Source organism: Struthio camelus, chromosome 7 (assembly GCF_040807025.1).
Source record: "Struthio camelus isolate bStrCam1 chromosome 7, bStrCam1.hap1, whole genome shotgun sequence".
Classification (NCBI taxonomy): domain Eukaryota; kingdom Metazoa; phylum Chordata; class Aves; order Struthioniformes; family Struthionidae; genus Struthio; species Struthio camelus.
Window position 1 is genome coordinate 43581740 of NC_090948.1, and position 22796 is coordinate 43604535.

The following is a 22796-nucleotide window of genomic DNA, read 5'->3' on the forward strand; positions in this document are numbered from 1 at the left end:
GTTAAATTTGCTGTTTTGTTGATGCAACTTGATTTTTGCTAAAACAAATAGAACCTGGCATTAGGGGTTTCCTCTAAGGTCATACATCTTGCAAAAAAATCATTCAAAACAATTTTAAATGGCAACAAAAATTTGAAAAACTCAAAAAAATGAAAATTTGAAAAATAAAACTTTAGAAATTTAAAATTCCACAAAAATTCCATTTCAAAGCTCAGAAAAATCCAAAAGTTCATCTTTCCTCTGTGACGATCATGCAGGTCAGCAACACCTTCAGACTTTTATTTGACCTCCGAGTGCCTGCAAAGTAGAAGAATATTTTTATTCTACTTCAGCTAGACAGAAACTGCATCCTCTGGCACTATCTGCAGACAAAATCTAAGTGTTTGGGACATTTTCACCTGCGGCTTGCACTATGTTCAAGCCAGTTCTATTGGGATCCAATATCAACCTTAGCATCAATGATACTTTGTGGATAAAAAGTAGTGCAGTTACTACTGAGTAATTCCCTCCTCCCTCTCCCCTTCAGTGTATTTTTGTCATTATAAGAGGAAAATAAAATAATTTTAAAAATATTTGAAAAATATTTTTTGCTGAGAATTCTTTATTTTTATTCTAATTTTGTAAGTGAGTTTTTTCATTGTTTTTCCTTCTTTTTTCAGACAGATAAGAAAAATACATTATTTTTACAATGACAAATACAGCTAATAGGAAAAATAAGGTAAAATATTTTTAGGAGAATGAAGGGAAAAGAAAAAAATCAAAATATCAGCGAGTGGATAAAGTGAAGATTATGAGACGGATGTCTGGGTGGGTCCCTTCTTCCTAATGCCAGTGCAGGGAACATTTTAGGATATACTCACTCACTCACAGCTGTCAAAAGAGAATATTCATCCCAGCAGCATCTTTTTACTGAATTTTGCTCATGTGGGAACAACTGTGGGACTGAATTTCAATGCTACAGTTTGAATCATTTTACTTTTGCCTCTGCATGGACGGTAGGTTGTATGCAAGGCCAGGTCCTCTTCCCTGCTTCAGCTGGTCCGGGCAGAGCCCATGCCTTTTTATCAGGAAGTTACTCACAAGATTGTCTCAAGGAGCACAACATTTCATTGAACATTCAAGACAGCAGAGTCCCACGGACTAGGCATGCTGAACATTGCCATGCTGACAATCTATTGTGAGGAAGACTGGGCTCAACTGGTGGGTTAAAGCCTCTGCATGTTTCCTGTCAGCAGTCTTGACAGCTGGAGGGACTGCAAATCTGACCTGTAACCTGACAGTACTCATAGTTCACCTGATGTTAAGAGACCCCCCGTCGGCAGACCTGGTGCTATGCCATGAGGGATCAGAGAGATATAGAAATGTAAATTTTCACCCTCATGCTTCCCAGTTAATACCTGGAGAAGAGCAAAGGTCATTGTTTGAAGATATTTAGACATCTCTTCGTAAACCAAATTAAAAATCATAGGATGCATTCTTCCCAGATAAAAACAGATCTTAATTTACCCTCTGCCAGTTGGAAAATAAGGATCTTCATTTTTAAGCCTGGAAATGTGGATTCTGTGGTGCGATGGTGAGACCAATAAGGCAAGGCCTCTACACCAACTCCCTTATCAGGTGACATTTCACAGAATCACACAGAATCACAGTGGACATCATTTGATACATACTGAATGCCACAGATCCCTATTCACTGTCAGATGCTGGCCAAAGCTAGCAGTCCGCTAGCATAAAACTCTTCTGCAACTCTGAGTGGCTGGGGGTACAAATGTAGCCCAGATGTCCCATGAACTACAGGTTGCAGCATGCACATGTCTCATTTCAGCTGATGGCAGATAAGCCTCCGAGGCAGAAATGCTGATGCTTCAAGAGATTTGATTCTGGCTGCTTTAACTGGCTCATTCATGGCTTAATATTCTGTGCAACAGTTCATCGTGAATTGAGGTCATTCTGGGGGCCGTCCAACTTGATTTTATCAGTGCTTTGGGAGGGGCAGAGAGTATCCATGCGACTGAAGTACTGGCAATAGTGACATGCCAGCTGAGATTGGTGCAGATGTAGGTTGAGGCGACAGGAGAAATCGCTTCATCCCAGCAGTGTATGAAGCCTCTGCAGATGTGCTGGATTCTTTCTGTAAAGTCTCCTCCTTTCAGCAAGAGCCCCCTCCAAGCTGCACATGGAGGCCTGAAAGTCACTGGAGAAGAGCGCGCCTAACACTCAGCTCCTACTCTGCACCTCTCTCTATCAAGCGCAGCTGAGGGGAAGTACTATGTCCCCAGACATGATGTAAAGAGGCCAGGAGTGGCCATAGCTGGATAGAAGGCAAGTTACATTGGTGTCTGTGTATGCTGGGAAAACCGGGGGGTGGTTTCTTGTCTCACCATATTTAATCCTCTTTTTCTGCCTTTCCTCCTCTCCCACCAGGGAAAGAGTCAGACTCAGGTTTGAGTCACTCCTCATGTGGAGGGACTCATGTGGAGAGGGTGAGCCAGGCCTGAGCCAGGACTTTAACTGCCTCAGGCTAGTCTTTGGTGAAGGCCAGAATTTATGGCTTTGAATCAAGGTGGTCTCACTTCAACTCACTTCGAACCCATATTTGCTTTTTAGCTATCATTGCTTTGGCCAGACCTGGCAGGTATCAACATCAGGAAAGAAGACAGGAATCAGACCAAGGCACAAATTGTGCTGCATCAGCAAAGGAAGCTCTGTGTTGCAGGAACTCGCAAGTGTGTGGGCATGTTGCAAAGCGCTGAGAGGAGGCTTGAAAGGTAACCCTGCAGAAAATACACCCAGTCTGTGCTCGTTACTTGCCTACCTCTCAGCAGAGAGCTCCATAGCCACTGGGGAGCAGGTGGCAAGTGCTTGGCCAGAAGCATTGCCAACCGGGAAAATGATGAAGTCCAAGAGAGAGCTATGGGGCATGCCAAAATTAACTAATGGGGGCTGTGGTAACTGCATACAGGTACCTGGAGATAACTGGCTAGATGGAGGTAATTGAAAGTTGATTGAGTACAGCCACCTAGCAGAAAAAGTAACCTCTTGCTGTGGTCCATACAGGCATCTTTAATGAGCAGTAAGAAAAGACACCACTTTCCACTGAAACTGCTCCCCATGACTGGTGAGAGTGAAACACAGTTTTGTGCCTAGTTTCTTCCATCCCCTGGGGATGGCTTTTTTTTTTTTTTTTTTTTTACTATTTAAAGAATCACAGAATCACAGAATCGTTTAGGTTGGAAGGGACCTCTGGAGATCATCTAGTCCAACCTCCCTGCTCAAGCAGGGTCACCTAGAGCATATTGCCCAGGATCACATCCAGACGGCTTTTGAATATCTCCAGCGAAGGAGACTCCACTACCTCTCTGGGCAACCTGGTCCAATGCTCTGTCACCCTCACAGGGAAGAAGTTCTTTCTCAGGTTTAGGCGGAACTTCCTGTGGTTCAGTTTCTGCCTGTTGCCTCTTTCTTCTCTGTTGCTGGGCACCACGGAGAAGAGGCTGGCCTCATCCTCTTGACACTCTCCCTTCAGATACTTGTACACGTTGATGAGATCGCCTCTCAGTCTTCTCTTCTCCAGGCTGAACAGGCCCAGCTCTTGCAGCCTTTCTTCAGAGGAGAGCTGCTCCAGCCCTCTAATCATCTTGGTAGCCCTCCGCTGGACTCTCTCCAGGAGTGCCATGTCTCTCTTGTCCTGGGGAGCCCAGAACTGGACACAGGACTCCAGGTGAGGCCTCCCCAGGGCTGAGGAGAGGGGCAGGATCACCTCCCTCCACCTGCTGGCAACACTCTGCCTAATGCACCCCCAGGAGACCATTGGCCTTCTTGGCCACAAGGGCACACTGCTGCCTCGTGTTTTACTTGTTGTCCACCAGCACTCCCAGGTCCTTCTCTGCAGAGCTACTTTCCTGCAGGTCAACCCCCAGCCTGTCCTGGTGCATGGGATTATTCCTGCCTAGGTGCAGGACCTTGCACTTGCCTTTGTTGAACTCCAGGAGGTTCCTCTCGGCCCACCTCTCCAGCCTCTCCAGGTCCCTCTGAATGGCAGCACAGACTTCTGCTGTGTTAGCCTCTCCCCCCAGTTTAGGATCATCAGCAAACTTGCTGAGGGTGCACTCTGTCCCTTCCTCCAGGTCATTGATGAATACGTTGAACAAGACTGGACCCAGGACTGACCCCTGGGGGACACCACTAGCCACAGGCCTCCAACTTGACTCTGCGCCATTCACCACAACCCTCTGCGCTCGGCCATCCAGCCAGTTCTCAAGCCACCTCACCGTCCACTCATCTAGCCCACACTTCCTGAGCTTACCTAGGAGGATGTGATGGGAGACAGTGTCCAAAGCCTTGCTCAAGTCCAGGGAGACAACATGCACTGCTCTGCCCTCATCTACCCAGCCAGTCATCCCATCCTAGGAGGCTATCAGCTTGGTCAAGCATGATTTCCCTTTGGTGAATCCATGCTGACTACTCCTGATCACCTTCTTGTCCTCCAGATGCTTAGTGAGGACCTCCAGGAGGAGCTGTTCCATCACCTTTCCAGGGCTGGAGGGGAGGCTGAGAGGCCTGGAGTTTCCTGGCTCCTCCTTCTTGCCCTTTTGGAAGACTGGCGTGACACTGGCTTTCTTCCAGGCCTCAGGCACCTCTCCTGATCTCCAGGACCTTGCCAAGAGGATGGAGAGTGGCCTAGCGATAACATCCGCCAGCTCCCTCAGCACTCGTGGGTGCATCCCATCGGGGCCCGTGGATTTATGGATGTCAAGTTTGGACAAAAGATCTCTAACCTGATCCTCCTCCACCAAGGGAGAGTCTTCCTTTCTCCAGCCTTCCTCTCTTGTCTCCAAGGTCTGCAATTCCTGAGGACTGGCCTTAGCAGTGAAGACGGAAGCAAAGGCAGCATTCAATAACTCTGCCTTCTCTGTATCCTTCGTCACCAGGGCACCCGCCCCATTCAGCAGCAAGCCAACATTTTCCCTCGTCTTCCTTTTGCTAGTGATGTATTTGAAGAAGGCCTTCTTGTTGTCCTGGACATCCCTTGCCAGATTTCATTCCAACTGGGCCTGAGCCTTCCTTGTCGCATCCCTGCACACTCTGACAACGTCCCTGTATTCCTCCCAAGTGGCCTGTGCCCTTTGCCACATTCTGTGTACTTCCTTCTTCTGCTGGAGTTTGGCCAGGAGTTCCTTGCTCATCCATGCAGGTCTCCTGCCCGCTTTGCTGGACTTCCCACTCAGAGGGATGCACCGATTTTGAGCCTGGAGGAGGTGATGCTTGAATATTAACCAGCTTCCTTGGACCCCTCTTCCTTCTAGGGCCCTACCCAATGAGATTTCCCTAAGTAGGTCCCCGAAGAGGCCAAAGTCAGCTCTCCTCAAGTCCAGGGTTACGATCCTACTTATTGCCCTGCATCTTCCTTGCAGGATCCTGAACTCCACCATCTCCTGGTCACTGCAGCCAAGGCTGCCCCCAACCTTCACCTCTCCAACTAGACCTTCTTTGTTAGTACAAGGTCTAGCAATACACTCAAACAGTCATTTCGGACACTGCTAGAGGAGACATTTTCCTTTTCCAGGCCGCTGTTGGTTGCACACTGGGAAGCTATGAGACGAGCAGGAGAGAGACAGGTAGATTTCCGGCATGAGCCCATTGGAGTGACTCACGTAGGCTGTCTGACTACAAGCCCTGCTCCACACGGTGCCCCAGTGTGCCAACACCAGCCCCAAGGCAGGTGCAGAGCAGTCCGTATGCAGTACGTTCTTCAGCCTACAGAAGTCACTGGCAATGTCAGATCGCTCTCTGCTGCGTCAGATGATAGAAATAACCAATTTTGTATGACTCTCAGCTGTTCTGTAGCACCACAAAAATATTCACAAGCAAGCCTAGGCAGGAAGGGTGTCTCCTTTCTGCCAGCCCTCAGGTAAATTACGTGTTAGCAGGAGAATGGATTAGAGGGAGTGGCAATCTGTGACGCTCTGGAATGAGTGGAGCATAAGGAATAGCAGCCCGATGCGTGGTGGGAGCGAGTGGTGTGCTCTCGCGGCTCCTTCCTGCTTCACGGACCTTAGGAAGGAAGGCATCTGCACCCCTTCTGCTGCTGCAGCCGGACTGCCACTGGTAATCTCTTCCTCTTTTTTGTGACAACACAGCATCTGAGTTGCCTTTCCATGGGCTGCCTGGAGACAGGCCGTCCCCAGGGATACTAGGAGAGAGCTGTAGATGGGTCGAAGAGTCCCACAGATGAGATGGTGAGACTTCTTTGGGGAACCTACTGTCTGAAGGAAACTTGTTACTGCTCTCAGGAGGGGTGAGAACGCTCAGGAATCAGGAAATGGTCTGTTATTGCAAGAGATTTTGACCTGTTGCAACTCTCAAAAGATCACCAGGAGCTTTAAATGAGCCAATTTGCTGAGCTGAGTATCCATTGCCTGGGACCTCACAAAGGGATTATTTTTCCAGGTTGGCTGTTGTGAGGAAAGGGTCATCCCAAGTAAGAATTGTCCCTTGATTTTGCATGCTGTTCTCATGACATTCCACCACAAAAATGCTTTTTATCTCTTTCTATCTTGTCCTGCTCTGCTAAGAGTCAAAGACTTAGAATAAACTTAGAGGCTAGAGTCTTCTGGGGCCTGGCAGCTGCAGGAAAGCTGCACTGAGAGTTGACTGCACCACACAGAGCTGCTGCCCCACTGTATCTCCCCTCTCTTCCAGAGTGTCTCAGTGACTCATGTGCTCCTTAGGAGTATCACAAAAATGACCCCTTATCCTTTCTGTGGGAAAGGAGAGTCGCCCTGCACTGCAGGCGTCCAAACCCTTCTCAGCAGTGACAGGCTATATAACAAGGGGCAAAGGCCACAGATCGCAGCCTCAGGAGTTCAGGTTGGAAGTGAGAAAACACTTTTCCCTCCTGAGGTGGAGCAGCCCTTGGACAAGTCTCCAGGGAGGTGGAGGATCTCCATCCTGAGGGGTTTGAGGGCTTAGCTGGGCCAAGCCACGGTCACCCTTACCCAGCGCTAGTGATTCCTGCTGTAAGTGGGTGGTGGAGTAGGGACTCCCTGAGGTCCCTTCCACCGACACTGCAGTGACTGTATGATCCTCTATGCGTGTGCTCCAGGAGCAGCAGAGCTGCTGCTGCTCCCTTGCTTCAAAACAACCTCCTACAGCAAGGAAAGCTGGTTCTTCAAACAGAAGAGAGAGCGGAAAACTAGGGTTAGCTAGGAAACCACAGAAATACACTTATAGTCTTCCTTCCATTCACCAGGAGGATATGTTGCAAAGAGATGGTTGTAAGTTACCTACATGGGCTTCAGTACAGGCCACTGGCACCTGACTGTGGTCACTGCTTCACATGCAAACCAGCACAGACACATGGATGCAGCTGGAATTTGACTCATGGCTGTGGGCTCTGTGCCTTCCCAGTTTGACCGTGGCATAGTCTCAGTTCCTTTCCAGCTCTGAATACAAAGAAATCATGCCTGTGCTATAAAAGCCACCCAAACCCAGGAGCACTGGGACCCCCATGCAGTCTCGCCTGAAGGGCGCGGTTCAACCCACCCTCTTTGTCTTCTTTATTCCACTCACATGATAAGTTGGATAACAAGAAGTGGACTGTATTTGTGGAGAAAGGTTGTAGTTAAGCATGTCACATTAAGACTCTGACTATATTTCTGCTACAAATTTTTATTTCCAGGATTATCTCCAACCCCTATAATGATAATAATGGGGGTGTGGTAGGAACATGCCAGAACAAATCCTTCTCAGGAAGAACAGCAGGTCTTCTGGGACAGAAGTTTTCTTTGGTTTACAAAATTAGCTCAGATGCATTCTGGAGTCCCTACAATCTTACTTTCAACCATAATGACAGCCCAAATGAAATGCATTATTTGATTTAATACTAAGAATAAAAAACCCCAAACATCCAGATGATGAAACTGAGATTATTTACTTCTGATTCATCCAGCTAACAGTTTAACCAAATAATCTGTTCTTCTGACTATCCTAGCTATTGCTTTAAATGAATACTCTGCAATTACCTCCTTGGAGAACAAATATGCACAGGCTGGTGCGGTGAAGATGTATTGGTGTATGTATTGGTATGGGCGTATATGTATATATGCACATAAATTCTTTTTCTGAATATGAGGATCTGATGGAGAATGTGTTGTTAAACTGTAACGGAGTCTGGCATTTTACAAAATAAGCAATATGAGCACATTTTTAAAAAACTGCAGGATTTCAAATGTAAAATTGTTCCACTGGTCATATGGTCAGCTAACATATTAATAAAAGCATGATGCATATCAAATGAAATACACATAGCTCCTGGCTTCTGTGTCAGTAAAGTCAATGTCTGTAATGCTCACCCTGTTAACAGTGTTTTGCAGAGAACCATGATGTGGCTGTTTGTTACCATTGCTTGTTTAATGTGCAGTACTGAAAAGTCAGAAGGACTGATTGGAATGACAGATGCGAGCCCCGAGGCGTTCATGGATGTTGTAAGTCGTGTTTTCTGCCCATTCTTTTCATGTTATGTGATCCTCTCATCCTCCCCCAAAAGCTCAAAGCTAGGCATGCAAGTTCTTTATGGTGCCGTAATATGTATCAGCATATAAGCACCAGCTTTCTACACTGGGCAAAACCCACGGTCTCCAAAACCCACAGTCTCCACATACATATCTTTACCAGGGTTTGGTTTAGGTTTTATTAGAACTTTTTTCTCCCTGAGCTTATGTATGGAGCAGAGGCTTATGGGATAGTTGAGTCCAGGGAGAGTTAGGCCAAAACAGCCTTCTCAGGCTTGGAGGTTGCCTCTCATTGCTGCTCAGCTCTTCAGAAATGTTGGTCACAGAATACAAATCTACTGTGTGCTTTTCTTTATGAATTATGCTCAGGGAGTGAAGGAAACTCACACCTGCCAATCATTTTAGCTGGAATCACGACATCACAGCAAGCATTGGTGAAAGGGACCTTGGGAGGTCCCTACTCCACCTGCCCACAGCAGGAGTCACTAGAACTGGGGCAGAATGGCTGTGGCTTGGCCCAGCCAAGCACTGAAAGCCCCCAGGATAGAGATCCCCCGCCTGCCTGGTGGTTGTCTTACTCATCTTTCCTTCCTTCAGGGTGAAATTGTTCGCTACCATGGATACCCCTACGAGGAACATGAAGTCGTGACAGATGATGGCTATTACCTCATCGTGCAGAGAATTCCTCATGGCAGAGACAACCTGGGAAGTACAACTACCTCCCATGAAGCAGAGTCGCAAGGCTCCAGCATGTTCTGCCCCAGTAAGTGCCAGAAGAAAGTCTGCTTGGTCCCAGGGCCCTGAAAGCTTTGCTTGGGTAGAGTAGGCCATTGGCAGGGCTGCTTCATCATGGGATTCAGAGAGCCAGGGGAGACTGGGTACTCAAGGAGACATCCTTCCCTGTTGGATTAGCCTCAGGAGCAGAAGAAATGTATGTGCCCATCATACCAGCTTTGTTGTTCTAAGAGGATACTCTTTACAAGAGGAAGAAGATAAGGAGAGTGAACCTAACAGAGAAATCTGGCCCCAGATTTTACACCTGTTCAAAGTCAGCCCAATCCATGACCTAAGGTACAAGGGAAGCTAGAATATGGGCCCATGCATCTGTAAGGAATTCCTTGTGGAATAGCTAAGAGCCATTTGTCAGTAAAAATAAATCATCTGTCAAATCTAATGCCATCTTGCCCTTTCTACTGCTTCTGGCTCTTGAATTGAACCACTATTTCAGAGTGGAGAAAGTGATGCATACCTGGCAGGACCTCCCTCTCCTGTGAAATATGAGGGCTGGCATATGAACATGATAAGTAAGTGCAATAATCCAGATTTCTGTTCAGGTTACTTTTTTGTCTTCAGCTGTCCATGGTGGAAATGCAAGTCTTAAGCTGAGGGTCTAAGAAATAACAAAACAGAGAGAACAAAGGAAAAGCAGAAAAAAGGGTCTTTTAATCCAATCTTTTCATGCTGCAACCTGGTTGTAGCTCTACCATATGAGTTTGGATATCCCTAGGATGACCCTACTGTAACTAGGAATTTGGACACACTTTGAGTATGGGGTTGGAGTACAGACCTCCAGGGGTCCTTTCCAACCTAAATCTTTCTCCACTCTCTCCTTCAGTCCACTAACCACTAAATCTCTTCCACTCTCTTCCTATGGCACATCAGGCTTTTTGGTCTTTTGTGAAAAAAGAGGTCTTAATTTCGTCCTGAGGTGCTGCAATCTTGAAGTGGGCAGAAGTGGCTCGAGAAGGTGTTCTTGATGCCTCCAGGATCTGTATCTCTTTCAGTGGAGCAGGATGGGTGTTTGTTGTGTCATGAGAGAAACATGCATGAGGGAGGCAAGCCTAGATTGTGCTGGCTTTTCAATATCTCTTGGTCAGACCCAAGAGTACCTGGGTCAGAGAAAAGGCATCATGAGGAAGGAGGTTTCCATGGAAGGGGCACACTCAATGTCCAGTTATGTTCCTGGGAGCACGATTCACCATGCTCCATTCAGTGTGGAGTCCCACCTTATTTTTCAACTCCAGCATATCATTTTTTTCTGCCCTGGGATTACCAAACAGCCTACTCATTCACCAGAAAGAAAATACCTTTTTGAAGAAGCTGAGTGCACAGTGCAGTTGAACCCAAGTTGGGTGCTGCCAAAGTGATATGTGGAGTGTGAATGGTCTATTACGTTACCTAGGAGAGAAAATGATCCATTTCTTCTTTCTTCAGCTCCAAAGACTGTGGTGCTCTTGCAGCATGGCCTAATGTTGGAGGGAAGCAACTGGGTTATTAACTTGCCCAATAGCAGCCTCGGCTTCATCCTCGCAGATGCTGGCTATGATGTCTGGATAGGAAACAGCAGAGGGAACAGCTGGTCAAGAAAACACAAAGAGTTTGCATTTCACCAGGAGGAATATTCAGCTTACAGGTATTTTCAAGGAAGCTGCAAAAATGCCAGTAGATTTGCCTGTTTTGTTTCACAAGGTAGTACATTCATAGACTGGAGCACCACTGACGGAGCTATATGATCTACTGGTGGGCATACACTTACATCACCATGACAAGATATGCGCCCATATGTGCTAGAGCCCTAGACAAATCCCCAAATATTCCTTCCTAGTGAGGCTGTGAAGTGCATAGACAAGCATTTTTGCTCTTTCCTGCAAACAGAATACAGATTCATGTTCAAATGGTGTTCATCCAGCCTCTAGGGTTCCTCCACATGACAGAAGCAAATGGTAATTTCCACCGTAAATGGTAATTTTCCAGTGAAAATCTTCTAAGACAATAGCAGATTGATTTTGCAATCCAGAGGATGAAGCACAAATCCAATATTCATGCCAGTGGGAATGCTCAACAACACTATTTATCATGTAGTGCGTGGTGCTCTCAACACCCAAGGCCAGCAAGAGTGATTTTTTTATGTGCCCATCTTCTTTGCAGTTTTCATGAAATGGCCATGTACGACCTTCCAGCAACAATCAACTACATTCTACAGAAAACTGGACAGGAGCAATTATACTATGTGGCTTTCTCTCAAGGCACCACCACAGGTATTTATAAGGAAATCAGGGCACTGTCAGAATTGTGTAAGCCGTGCACCTCATGAATGGGAGTATTTTCCCTGAGAACATAGTGGGGGAAGATAAACATCATAATACATCATAACAATGAGGGGAGAAGAGCAGATAAAAATCCTGGTTTGCTTTAACAGAGCAGTTTTGATGGAGGCAATTTAAAAGGAATTGCAGCAAAGGTTTCTGACGTAACCCACTGCTGTCAGATACCTGTTTTCTGACAGGTATCTGACAGATATCTGGTATCAGGTATGTTTAAGAGGGCCTGTGGGAGCTGCAGCTGGAGTGAACTATCAAGCTGGGAGCTGAAGTGAGTTGGCAACACAGGTTTCAGGTCACATCACCAATCTGCTGTAGCGCTGACAAAGTATGGCAGCCTGCAGTGGTACTTCCAATCAGCACATACATCTAGGAGTCAATAACCCACTCAGAAATAACAGGGCAAGGTTTGACTCCTTCTCACTCTTGTAGGTTTCATTGCATTTTCTTCCATTCCTGAGCTGGATCGCAAAATCAAGATGTTCTTTGCGCTGGCTCCTATTACCACAAATTCAAATGTGAAGTCACCCTTGGTGAAGGTGTTTGACCTTCCTGAGGCACTGATTAAGGTATGTCCTCCTCATACACTCACTGACTCTGCTGCTTCTTTGGGCCTATAGTACAAGGCCAGGCAGGAAATGACTTGGAGATCATTAGTGAAGGAGAATGAAGAACAGCATTACCCTTTATTGCCAGGAATCTTTTGGGCAGAAGAAAGCAGAAGGGTCTAAAAGTTTGGACTGGTGGTCAGTTCTAGAGTTAGCAGTCCAGAAAGGTCTCAGCAGAAGTAAAGGTTTGCAGAAGCATATGAAATAAGTGGATGAAGGTGGGAACGTGAAGGTCTCAGCACCCAAGATGCACAGTATTTATATGTCACTTCCATTTCTTTGCCCTCTGTATTCCCTTTGCTTGAGTTCATTTGTTCTGAAAAGGCTAAATTTGTACCTATACTCTTGAGACTATGATGCATTAAACCATATGAAACCTCTTGCTGTCCAGCCCTGGTCAAAGAGCTATTTCTAGATATGAATTCTGGATCCTTCTTGCTAGGATAAACCACCCTCTTTCAGGGCCCTGATCATTTTCGAAAAGTCAGAAAAGACAGAATTATGAAGCGTGGCAAAGCTATGGGAAGGCAGACAGAAATTTTCAGGAATGAGCAGAGAACTGGGAAACATCTGGAAGCTAAGAGCACGGGTCTATTCAAAGGGTGGAGAGGGAGCCGCCAGTCTTGCCTCCAGGCCAACTGTCATGCTCACACAGCAGGCGTGGGAGCATATATACTCAGTGCTCAAAGCTGTCTCTGTGTTACACATTAATGGCACAGCGTATCATGCAGACACCAATCAAAGGCAGATGCAGGGCGAGTTCGGGTGGTTTGAGATGTCCCAGTAGACAGAGCTGCAGCCACAGCTTTCCTGATCCACAAGGCTCACAGCATGTCCCAGAACAGCCTGTGTCGGGGTCAGCCACATGGCATCAGGGCCTAGGTTCCTATCTTGGGAAACCATCTCCAGAGGTTTGTCCTCTCTTTGTGGGCCCTCCTCTGAGTGCCGTGAAGGATTTACATGAACCAAACTGATAATGCCTTTGGATTGCACAGCTCATTTTAGGACGCACCGTAATCTTCGGAAGGGGGAAGATCTTGCAGCAGGTGACTTCGCATCTGTGCAGCTATTCGATCTTTAAAAGCTTTTGCTCCTTGGTCCTTTACTTGTCTGGTGGGTTTACCAACAACTTAAATGTGGTATGTATACTCTAGATTCCTTCTTAAGTGACCTAGTTTCTCATTGTTTGAGCCTAATGTGGATGTGCAATTAACTTCAGGAAAGGAATAAGTATTCTGTTCTCATTCACTTTCAAAAATGGGACAGACTTCTGGGTTGGCAATGTTGCTAACTTTGTACTGCAGGCATCCCAGAATAGAGATGGGATGGGATGCTCCAGGACCTATTGGTTTGTAAGTCATGCGAAAGACTCAAAGACTTGAACCACGTAATGCATCAAATGCAGCTAAACAATGCTGTAAATTAGCTGCATTCTCCTGACCTTTTACATCTTTCATTCTGGCAAAAAATCTGGCCTTTTACACCTGCTCTGAAAGGCTGGAATGCTTTTGCACTGACACCACAGTGACATGAAGAGGGAAGCCCAAAGCGCACATAAAGTCATGGGTTCACTGAGCTTGTTGTGTTGCTGAAGCGGATGATGCAGAAGGGGAGAGAGCAGGAATTAATTCAGTATTCCCGGGACTTCTGTGGGGTTTTGTTTTTTTTCACTGAGCAGTTTGTTAGCTCAGAGATGTTTTAATAACAAAATGAGTTATTATGAAATTAATTTCCCCCTTCAGTTGACTGGTAAGAGAGGTAGGCCCTCAGATTCTTCAGACTATGATCCCTTAAAACATATTTAACCCCAAATATAAGCCTTTTCCTGTGCTCCACTGCACTGAATACAGAGTCATAGAATAATTCAGGCTGGAGGCACCCCTTGGTGGGAGTCTGTGATCTGACCCCAGTTCTAGTAGGGCCAACATCGCAGCTAGAGCAGGTTGCTCAGGGCTGTGTCCAGGAGAGTCTAGGCCCAAGGACAGAGATCCTCCATCATTCAGGATCTGTCCTGGATGGCACCATGCACATGGGGAAAGACTGTTTCTTTCGGTCCCACTGGAATATCAAGGGCTGTCTGCAGTTTGTGTTCATATGGAGTGTGGCTGAGTGGTGCCTTCACAGAGCTAAGATGAAGTGATTTGTGTGAATAAAAGATCCAGCTAGCCTATGTGAGTGAAAGATCCATTTTGTGGCTACTGAATTGGGTCAAATTTAGTTCAAATGGGATTCTTCTCCATGCAGAGAATAATTCTCTCCAATGTGTTCTTGCAGAGCCGCATAGATGTCTATCTGTCCCACTACCCAGATTCAACATCCCTAAAAACCATGCTACATTGGCGCCAGGTAATATTTCCTGCTGCAGAATAAGATAAAGTGCAACTAGGGCCCAGGTTTTCTTCTCCGTGCTACCAACAATGTCTTCTCAACACTTAGGTATAATTCCTGCACTGCTCTCTCTGCATATTACCGTTAGAGAGAAAAGGGAAATCTGACATGAAATGGTGGTGCAGATGCAGCTCTTTTGACCATGACGTTCAGCAAAAGATGACCCAGAGTATTTGGAGCTGGCTGGAGCTGGAGCTGGAAGCAAAAGACTGCAAATAAACCAACACAAGATGTTAGAGTAAAGGCTAGGAGCTGAGGGTCAATAGAGTCATTATTAATAGCTACTAACCATTGAAAACATACATTGATGCATATTCTTCTGTTGTAGACATTCACCATGACAGTCAAGGGAAATTTGCCCAAAGGCCTGAATTACACCTTATTTGAAAATAGCTCTTGGTTGTAGTCTGGATACCACCTTGGGTGGCAGAGAGACAGAATCACAGAATCACAGAATCACAGAATCGTTTAGGTTGGAAGGGACCTCTGGAGATCATCTAGTCCAACCTCCCTGCTCAAGCAGGGTCACCTAGAGCATATTGCCCAGGATCACATCCAGACGCGTTTTGAATATCTCCAGCGAAGGAGACTCCACCACCCCTCTGGGCAACCTGTTCCAATGCTCTGTCACCCTCACAGTGAAGAAGTTTTTTCTCAGGTTCAGATGGAACTTCCTGTGGTTCAGTTTCTGCCCATTGCCTCTTGTCCTGTTGCTGGGCACCACGGAGAAGAGGCTGGCCTCATCCTCTTGACACTCCCCCTTCAGATACTTGTACACGTTGATGAGATCCCCTCTCAGTCTTCTCTTCTCCAGGCTGAACAGGCCCAGCTCTTGCAGCCTTTCTTCAGAGGAGAGCTGCTCCAGCCCTCTAATCATCTTGGTAGCCCTCCGCTGGACTCTCTCCAGGAGTGCCATGTCTCTCTTGTCCTGGGGAGCCCAGAACTGGACACAGGACTCCAGGTGAGGCCTCACCAGGGCTGAATAGAGGGGCAGGATCACCTCCCTCGACCTGCTGGCAACACTCTGCCTAATGCACCCCAGGATCCCCTTGGCCTTCTTGGCCACAAGGGCACACTGCTGGCTCATGTTTAACTTGTTGTCCACCAGCACTCCCAGGTCCTTCTCGGCAGAGCTACTTTCCAACAGGTCAGTCCCCAGCCTGTACTGGTGCATGGGATTATTCCTGCCTAGGTGCAGGACCTTGCACTTGCCTGTGTTGAACTTCATGAGGTTCCTCTCCGCCCACCTCTCCAGCCTCTCCAGGTCCCTCTGAATGGCAGCACAGTCTTCTGGTATGTCAGCCACTCCCCCCAGTTTAGGATCATCAGCAAACTTGCTGAGGGTGCACTCTGTCCCTTCCTCCAGGTCATTGATGAATATATTGAACAAGACTGGGCCCAGGACTGACCCCTGGGGGACACCACTAGCCACAGGCCTCCAACTTGACTCTGCGCCATTCACCACAACCCTCTGAGCTCGGCCATCCAGCCAGTTCTCAAGCCACCTCACCGTCCACTCGTCTAGCCCACACTTCCTGAGCTTACCTAGGAGGATGTGATGGGAGACAGTGTCAAAAGCCTTGCTGAAGTCCAGAAAGACAACATCCACTGCTCTGCCCTCATCTACCCAGCCAGTCATTCTGTCATAGAAGGCTATCAGATTGGTCAAGCATGATTTCCCTTTGGTGAATCCATGCTGACTACTCCTGATCACCTTCTTGTCCTCCAGATGCTTAGTGATGACCTCCAGGATGAGCTGTTCCATCACCTTTCCAGGGCTGGAGGTGAGGCTGACAGGCCTGTAGTTTCCTGGCTCCTCCTTCTTGCCCTTTTTGAAGACTGGCGTGACATTGGCTTTCTTCCAGTCCTCAGGCACCTCTCCTGATCTCCAGGACCTTTCAAAGATGATGGAGAGAGGCCTAGCGATAACATCCGCCAGCTCCCTCAGCACTCGTGGGTGCATCCCATCGGGGCCCATGGATTTGTGGATGTCAAGTTTGGACAAAAGATCTCTAACCCGATCCTCCTCAACCAAGGGAGAGTCTTCCTTTCTCCAGCCTTCCTCTCTTGTCTCCAAGGTCTGGAATTCCTCAGGACTGGCCTTAGCAGTGAAGACAGAAGCAAAGAAGGCATTCAATAACTCTGCCTTCTCTGTATCCTTTGTCACCAGGGCACCCGCCCCTTTCAGCAGCGGGCCCACGTTTTCCCTAGTCTTCCTTTTGCTATTGATGTATTTGAAGAAGGCCTTCTTGTTGTCCTTGACATCCCTTGCCAAGGCTGAGGCTGGAGACCTCAGCCTCCAGACATTTACACTCAGGCTCGCCAGCCACCCTGGATAGTAGGAGGGCTGGGAGCAGCAGGTTGCTCTGGGCAGCCTGTGTGCACGCAGAAGAGACGTGACCCATGCCAGACGAATTTTCAGGCCGTGCTGAGTTCTTCCTGGTGGTCGAGCTTTCCTCCTGAGAGGCAGTATCGCATGTGTAACAATTAGTGTCACCAAGGCATCATGGCAGAATTGTTCCACAGGAGCAGCATGGTTTCCTGGCCATCTCCAACTGTGCAGCTCCTGCCTCTGACAACCAGCAGCAAGCTCCTTGCTGGCCCCAGGGCTGCCCAGCCTCTGGCAGAATATGAGGAGAAAAGGAGTTTGTTACACAGAAGATGCCAGGTCTCTTCTTCCTGCACCACAGTGCAGAGACCAACATACGCATAGACAAAGGCCAAGTCGGCTGCTCGCAGTAGCGCAGTCTGCTGGCACAAGATAGAAATTTGATTCCTGTAGACATCACAAGTGTTTTTCTGATCAATTAAGTGAAAACAAATCGCTATTTGTTAGTAACATCATTTTTATGGACAAAATTCCCCCTCTTCAATCCCAGAGGAACTGGACCAATCCCTGGTCCTCTACCTAGATTTGAAATGACAGCACACTCAACGTTTCAAAAAAAATCCTAAAACATTTCTGTCCAATTAGTCTGTCAATTCGTTACAAGTTTTAAGAGAAATACATAATTTCTAAGCTATCAGTTAGCACTCTGAATTTGTCCAGCTTTTTTGCTCTCAATAGAGTGAACAATCAGAAATTGTTTTTCATTGTGATCTTTCAAAATATGCAAGGGTAAACCAGTTGTCCACTCTTTCTCATCTGCTTTTATCACTCTTATATTCCCCTCAGATACACAGTTAGTAAACATATCTCTCTTTCCTTTCCAGCTCTATCTAACAGGGGATTTTAAATATTATGATTATGGCAAGGACAACATGCTGCATTATAACCAGGTAAGAGAAATCTGTTCTTATTTGTTAATTTTTAAAGAAAAGCAAGAAAATGACAGTGAAAATATTCCTGTGACTTGGACAGAGTTAGGCTGGGATTTATGGAATCTACCTTGCATAGTCAAATTTATACCTTTATTATGAAGAAGAGTTCTGTGATGTTTTTCAGTGCTGACTTTTTGACACTCTGATGAAAACTGTGGGAGTGCAAGGCATAGTCAGGATCTCCAGTGATATTTCCTGTGTCATCTCTCTGGATAGGCAAGAAATTCCAAGCAGTAATCTAGCAATGCAGAAATACGTTATGTTTCAGACTTGTGCATGACTTTCCAGCCTTTCCCTTTTCAAGCTATGTTATTTGTCTTCCAGACCACGCCTCCCTTCTATGAGCTGGAAAATATGAAAGCACCACTTGCTGCATGGTATGGTGGCAAGGACTGGATTTCAGCCCCTGAAGATGTTAATATAACATTATCTCGTATAACCAATGTGGCATACAAAAAGTATATTCCTGAATTTGTCCACCTTGATTTTCTTTGGGGTATGAAAGCATATGAAGAAGTGTACAGAGAAATTCTTGAACTGATGGAGCAGAAACTCTAGAGTTGGAACAGTGGCAATAGTTGTTGCGGTCTCATTTATCTTCTGGGGCTTCATTTATTTTTTAAAAAATGAGGAAGAAAAAAGAGCGGAAAAAGGTTTATTAAACTGCTACACTTGTTATGCATTTATATTACTCTGGCAACTGAGGTAAAGAGGCCAATCCACTGGTAGGGAAATCATATAGGATTTGGGTTAAATAGGTTGGGGTCTGTGTGGAAGTTTGGCATGCCCTTTGACCCTGAATTTCCCAGGAACCTAACACATGTGGATGTCCAGGGAGACGTGATTTCAGTGGAGTTTGGCACCTGGCCACTGTTGTGGGGCTCTGGCTTCCCTATGCTTTAGTTTTCAGCTGCAACATCAGGGTGGTAGCTCAACTCTGTCTGGACGCTGTGGTTTTATGAGAGTAGGTATGCTCAGATAAGACCACATGGTGAGCCGAGCGATGGATCAGTAAATGGGTGTGTAATGGGTAATGGGTACCAGTGCAGCTTTACCCATTTTCTGGCGACTCTTCTACATCAAAAAACCCAGTAATCTGAAGTTCATTATTTTAATTTATGGTTTGAAGAAGCTAGAAACGTTCCGCCCGGTGAAAATGAAAAGAACAGGTGTTTTTCAATGAGAACTGTCCATTTTGCTAATGTACAGAACATCTTTCTTAAAATGCATATTGATTCACCTAATACATAACACTATCAGCTCATGCACAACAGGTTTTTCAGGAAGTTCTACTAAGAAACATCATTTTGCACCATTTTAAGGAATATTCCCAAGGCACAAACCCAGCAGAAAAGGTCACCTTTTGCTGACTTTCAGGAAAAGCTTTTGTTTTCCAAATCTGCGAGAGAGAAGGGTCTGGTGGAAGCCAGGAAAAAGTCTAACTCTGTTTTCAACTTTTGAATTATGCTTCATAGGGGAGGAATTATGAATTTGGCTGTTTGCACAACTTTATTTTTAAAATATGTCTAAGAGCAGGGCAAAGGACAAGGCCCTCTTTCCACAAAGATGTACAAATAATAATGAAGTAAAATAAGATCCACTGAGCTCTGTGTGTCTGTATTGCCTTAAACCTCTTGAGGAACGTGGTGATTTTCAGCATAGGTCTTTTGCTGTGGGCAAGCAAAAGTGAGCTGCTTGTCCAACACTTCCCATGTTCAGGGGTAGCTTTCAGTGGGTGCAAATGCCCACCAAAATGGTTCTGCTGTTTCTGAGAGCAAGGCTGGAAGGAAATGCACTGCATTGCAGTATATTAAATAACACTCTGGTGGTGCTTGCCTGGGAAAACTTTGGGCTTTGGAGCTGCGACTTGAAATTCGTCCCAGTGACCTCTGTGGCAGAGATGGTAATTTTGTTATCCTCTCAATCCCAGCCCAGGCTGGGCCAAACTCAACAAACCAAATTTCACACTTGGTTGGTGGAGACTGGCTGAAATTTAAGATAATGTCTCCAAGAAGTGTCCCTTTGTTCGGGATCTCAAGACTCCCACAGCCCCCCATGTAATAGCCACTGTGCCCCAGTCCCTCAATGTGACCAACAGCGCTCATCCCATGCTCTATGGGAAGGAGATCAGCTTCTGGAAGGCAAGCTGGAAGGTGGTGGGGTGGTGGGGGATTTGAGCTTAGCATGCTGCTCTGCAAAGCCAGGCTGAGGGTCATAGCAATAGGCTGTGTCATCCAGGTGTCTGGAGACAGGAGAGAGGGCTCTTGGTGCACATCCATGTGGGAGGACAGAAGTAGGCAGTATTTGAGTCGAAGGGAATCGTTAAGGGAGACAGGTTGTAAAAGGCACTCTCCTTCCACCCTTACAGCAAGAATTGACCAAAGAACGAAATTAGCCTGTGTTAGGTTAGGTAATTGTTGGATATAAAAATTAGGCTATAGGTTAGATATGATCTATCTGGAAATGTGGTGATTAGGCACCTCACTTGGTATATTTCTAATGACATATGTTTTTATGTGATTAACTACTTACTGTAGGGCTCTGCACTACAGCAGCTTTCCTCCAGCATTGTATTGCATTCGTGCCATGAATGTCAATGCAAATGCAGGAAGACTCTCATGTCACAGAATGGTTGAGGTTGGAAGGGACCTCTGGAAATCATCTAGTCCAATCCCCCTGCTCAAGCACAGCCACTTAGAGCACATTGCACAGGACCCTGTCCAGACGGGTTTTGACTATCTCCAGGGAAGGAGACTACACAACCTCTCTGGGCAACCTGTTCCAGCGCTCAGTCACCCTTACAGTCAAGAAGGTTTTCCTCATGTTCAGACAGAACTGCCTGTGGTTCAGTTTCTGCCTGTTGCCTCTTGTCCTATTGCTGGGCACCACGGAGAAGAGACTGGCCCCATCCTCTTGACACCCTCCCTTCAGATACTTGTACACATTGATCAGATCTCCTCTGAGTCTTCTCTTCTCCAGGCTGAACAGGCCCAGCTCCCTTGGCCTTTCCTCATAGGAGAGATGCTCCAGTCCCTTAGTCATCTTTGTAGCCCTCCGCTGGACTCACTCTGGGAGCTCCATGTCTCCATGCCCAGAACTGGACACAGTATTCCAGGTGAGGCCTCCCCAGGGCTGAGGAGAGGGGCAGGATCACCTCCCTCCACCTGCTGGCAACACTCTGCCTAATGCAGCCCAGGATCCCCTTGGCCTTCTTGGCCACAAGGGCACATTACTGGCTCGTGCTTAACTTGCTGTCTACCAGGACTCCCAGGTCCTTCTCGGCAGAGCTGCTTTGCAGCAGGTCAACCCCCAGCTTGTCCTGGTGCATGGGGTTATTCCTCCCTAGGTGCAGGACCCTGCACTTGCCCTTGTTGAACTTCTCTGCCCACCTCTCCAGCCTGTCCAGGTCCTTCTGAATGGCAGCATAGTCTTCTGGTGTGTCAGCCACTTCTCTCAGTTTTATATCATCAGCAAACTTGCAGAAGAGGGACTCTGTGCCTTCCTCCAGGTCATTGATGAATAAGTTGAACAAGGCTGGACCCAGGACTGACCCCTGGGGGACACCACTAGCTACAGGCCTCCAGCTAGATTCTGTGCCACAGCTAGATTCTGTGCCACTAATCACAACCCTCTGAGCCCTGCCATCCAGTCAGTTCTCAATCCACCTCACCATCCTCTCATCCAGCCCACACTTCCTGAACTTGCATTGTGATGGGAGACAGTGTCCAAAGCCTTGCTGAAGTCCAAGCAGGCAACATCCACTGCTCTGCCCTCATCTACCCAGCCAGTCATCCCATCCTAGAAGGCTATCAAATTGGTTAAGCATGATGAGTACTCCTCCACATGCTTAGAGATTACCTGCAGGATGAGCTGTTCCATCACGTTCCAGGGCTGGAGGTGAGGCTGACTGGCCTGTGGTTCCCTGAGTCCTCCTTCTTGCCCTTTTTGAAAATTGGAGTGATGTTTGCTTTCTTCCAGTCCTCAGACACCTCTCCTGATTGCCATGACCTTTCAAAGATGATCGAGAGTGGCTTAGCAATGATGTCCACCAGCTCCCTTAGCACTCGTGGCTGCATCCCATCAGATCCCATGTACTTGTGGGTGTCAAGTTTGTCTAAATGATCTCTAACCTGATCCTCCTCCACCAAGGGACAGTCTTCCTTTCTCCAGACTTTCTCCTTGGTCTCCTTGGTTAGGGATTCCTGAGGGCTGGCCTTAGCAGTGAAGACTGAAGCAAAGAAGGAATTCAGTATCTCTGCCTCCTCTTCCTTGCAAATAAACATCTGAAGCTTTGCAAGACTTTTCCCCGACAGGCTTCTAAAAAGCCTATAATAATTTATTTTTTTTAAGTGAAAAGTACTAAATTTTTAACTTCTGACAGTTTCTAAGAATCACAGTGTTTGCATTCTTTTCTTCCTCTTCAGTTTTTAATGTTTCTGACACTTCTGTGCTTGTTTGGTGTAGTTTTTGTATCGCATTATTTTAATTCATTGGCTATCTGCCATGATTGATTGTTTTAGTGAAGTTCTTTCCAGATCAGTTTTTGGGAGTGCTATATTTTTTATGGAACAGGTTCCTCAGACACTCCTGTTTTCCATCTCATGTTAGAGGATCAACAATGTTTGAACTGGTGCATTTTGAAAGGAAATAGCATGGTAACTAATCAAAGTGCTTGTAATATAAATATTGTGGTGTTTATTGGCTATCATCTCATAAAGGCTTGATCAGTAAACTGACTGAGTTACATGGGGAGGAGGCTTCTAAACTTTTAGATACAAATTACCCTTCAATGGTCAACAGTGGTGCTTTGCATGTAACTTCAAGCCACATCATTGTCGATTGCTGTGTAGTTACATAATGCCGAG

General features: G+C 46.5%; 1 protein-coding gene across 3 annotated transcripts; it reads left to right on the forward strand.

Annotated features, from left to right (window-relative positions):
* Positions 1–2688: 2688 nt before the first annotated feature.
* On the forward strand, positions 2689–19534 carry LOC104149532 (lipase member M). 3 transcript variants are annotated; one of them, XM_068951126.1, is made up of 11 exons: positions 5967–6108; positions 8366–8486; positions 9111–9276; positions 10728–10926; positions 11442–11551; positions 12047–12183; positions 13218–13361; positions 14497–14568; positions 15425–15571; positions 17824–17889; positions 18256–19534. In XM_068951126.1, exons 2-11 carry the CDS (start codon positions 8382–8384, stop codon positions 18487–18489), a joined length of 1380 nt encoding a protein of 459 aa, XP_068807227.1. In that variant the 5' UTR covers positions 5967–6108; positions 8366–8381; the 3' UTR covers positions 18490–19534. The 3 variants fall into 3 exon arrangements, with proteins under 3 accessions (XP_068807228.1, XP_009681485.1, XP_068807227.1); XM_068951127.1 differs by lacking the exons at positions 5967–6108; positions 15425–15571 and adding an exon at positions 2689–2768; XM_009683190.2 differs by lacking the exon at positions 15425–15571 and having other exon boundaries at positions 5951–6108.
* Positions 19535–22796: the final 3262 nt, after the last annotated feature.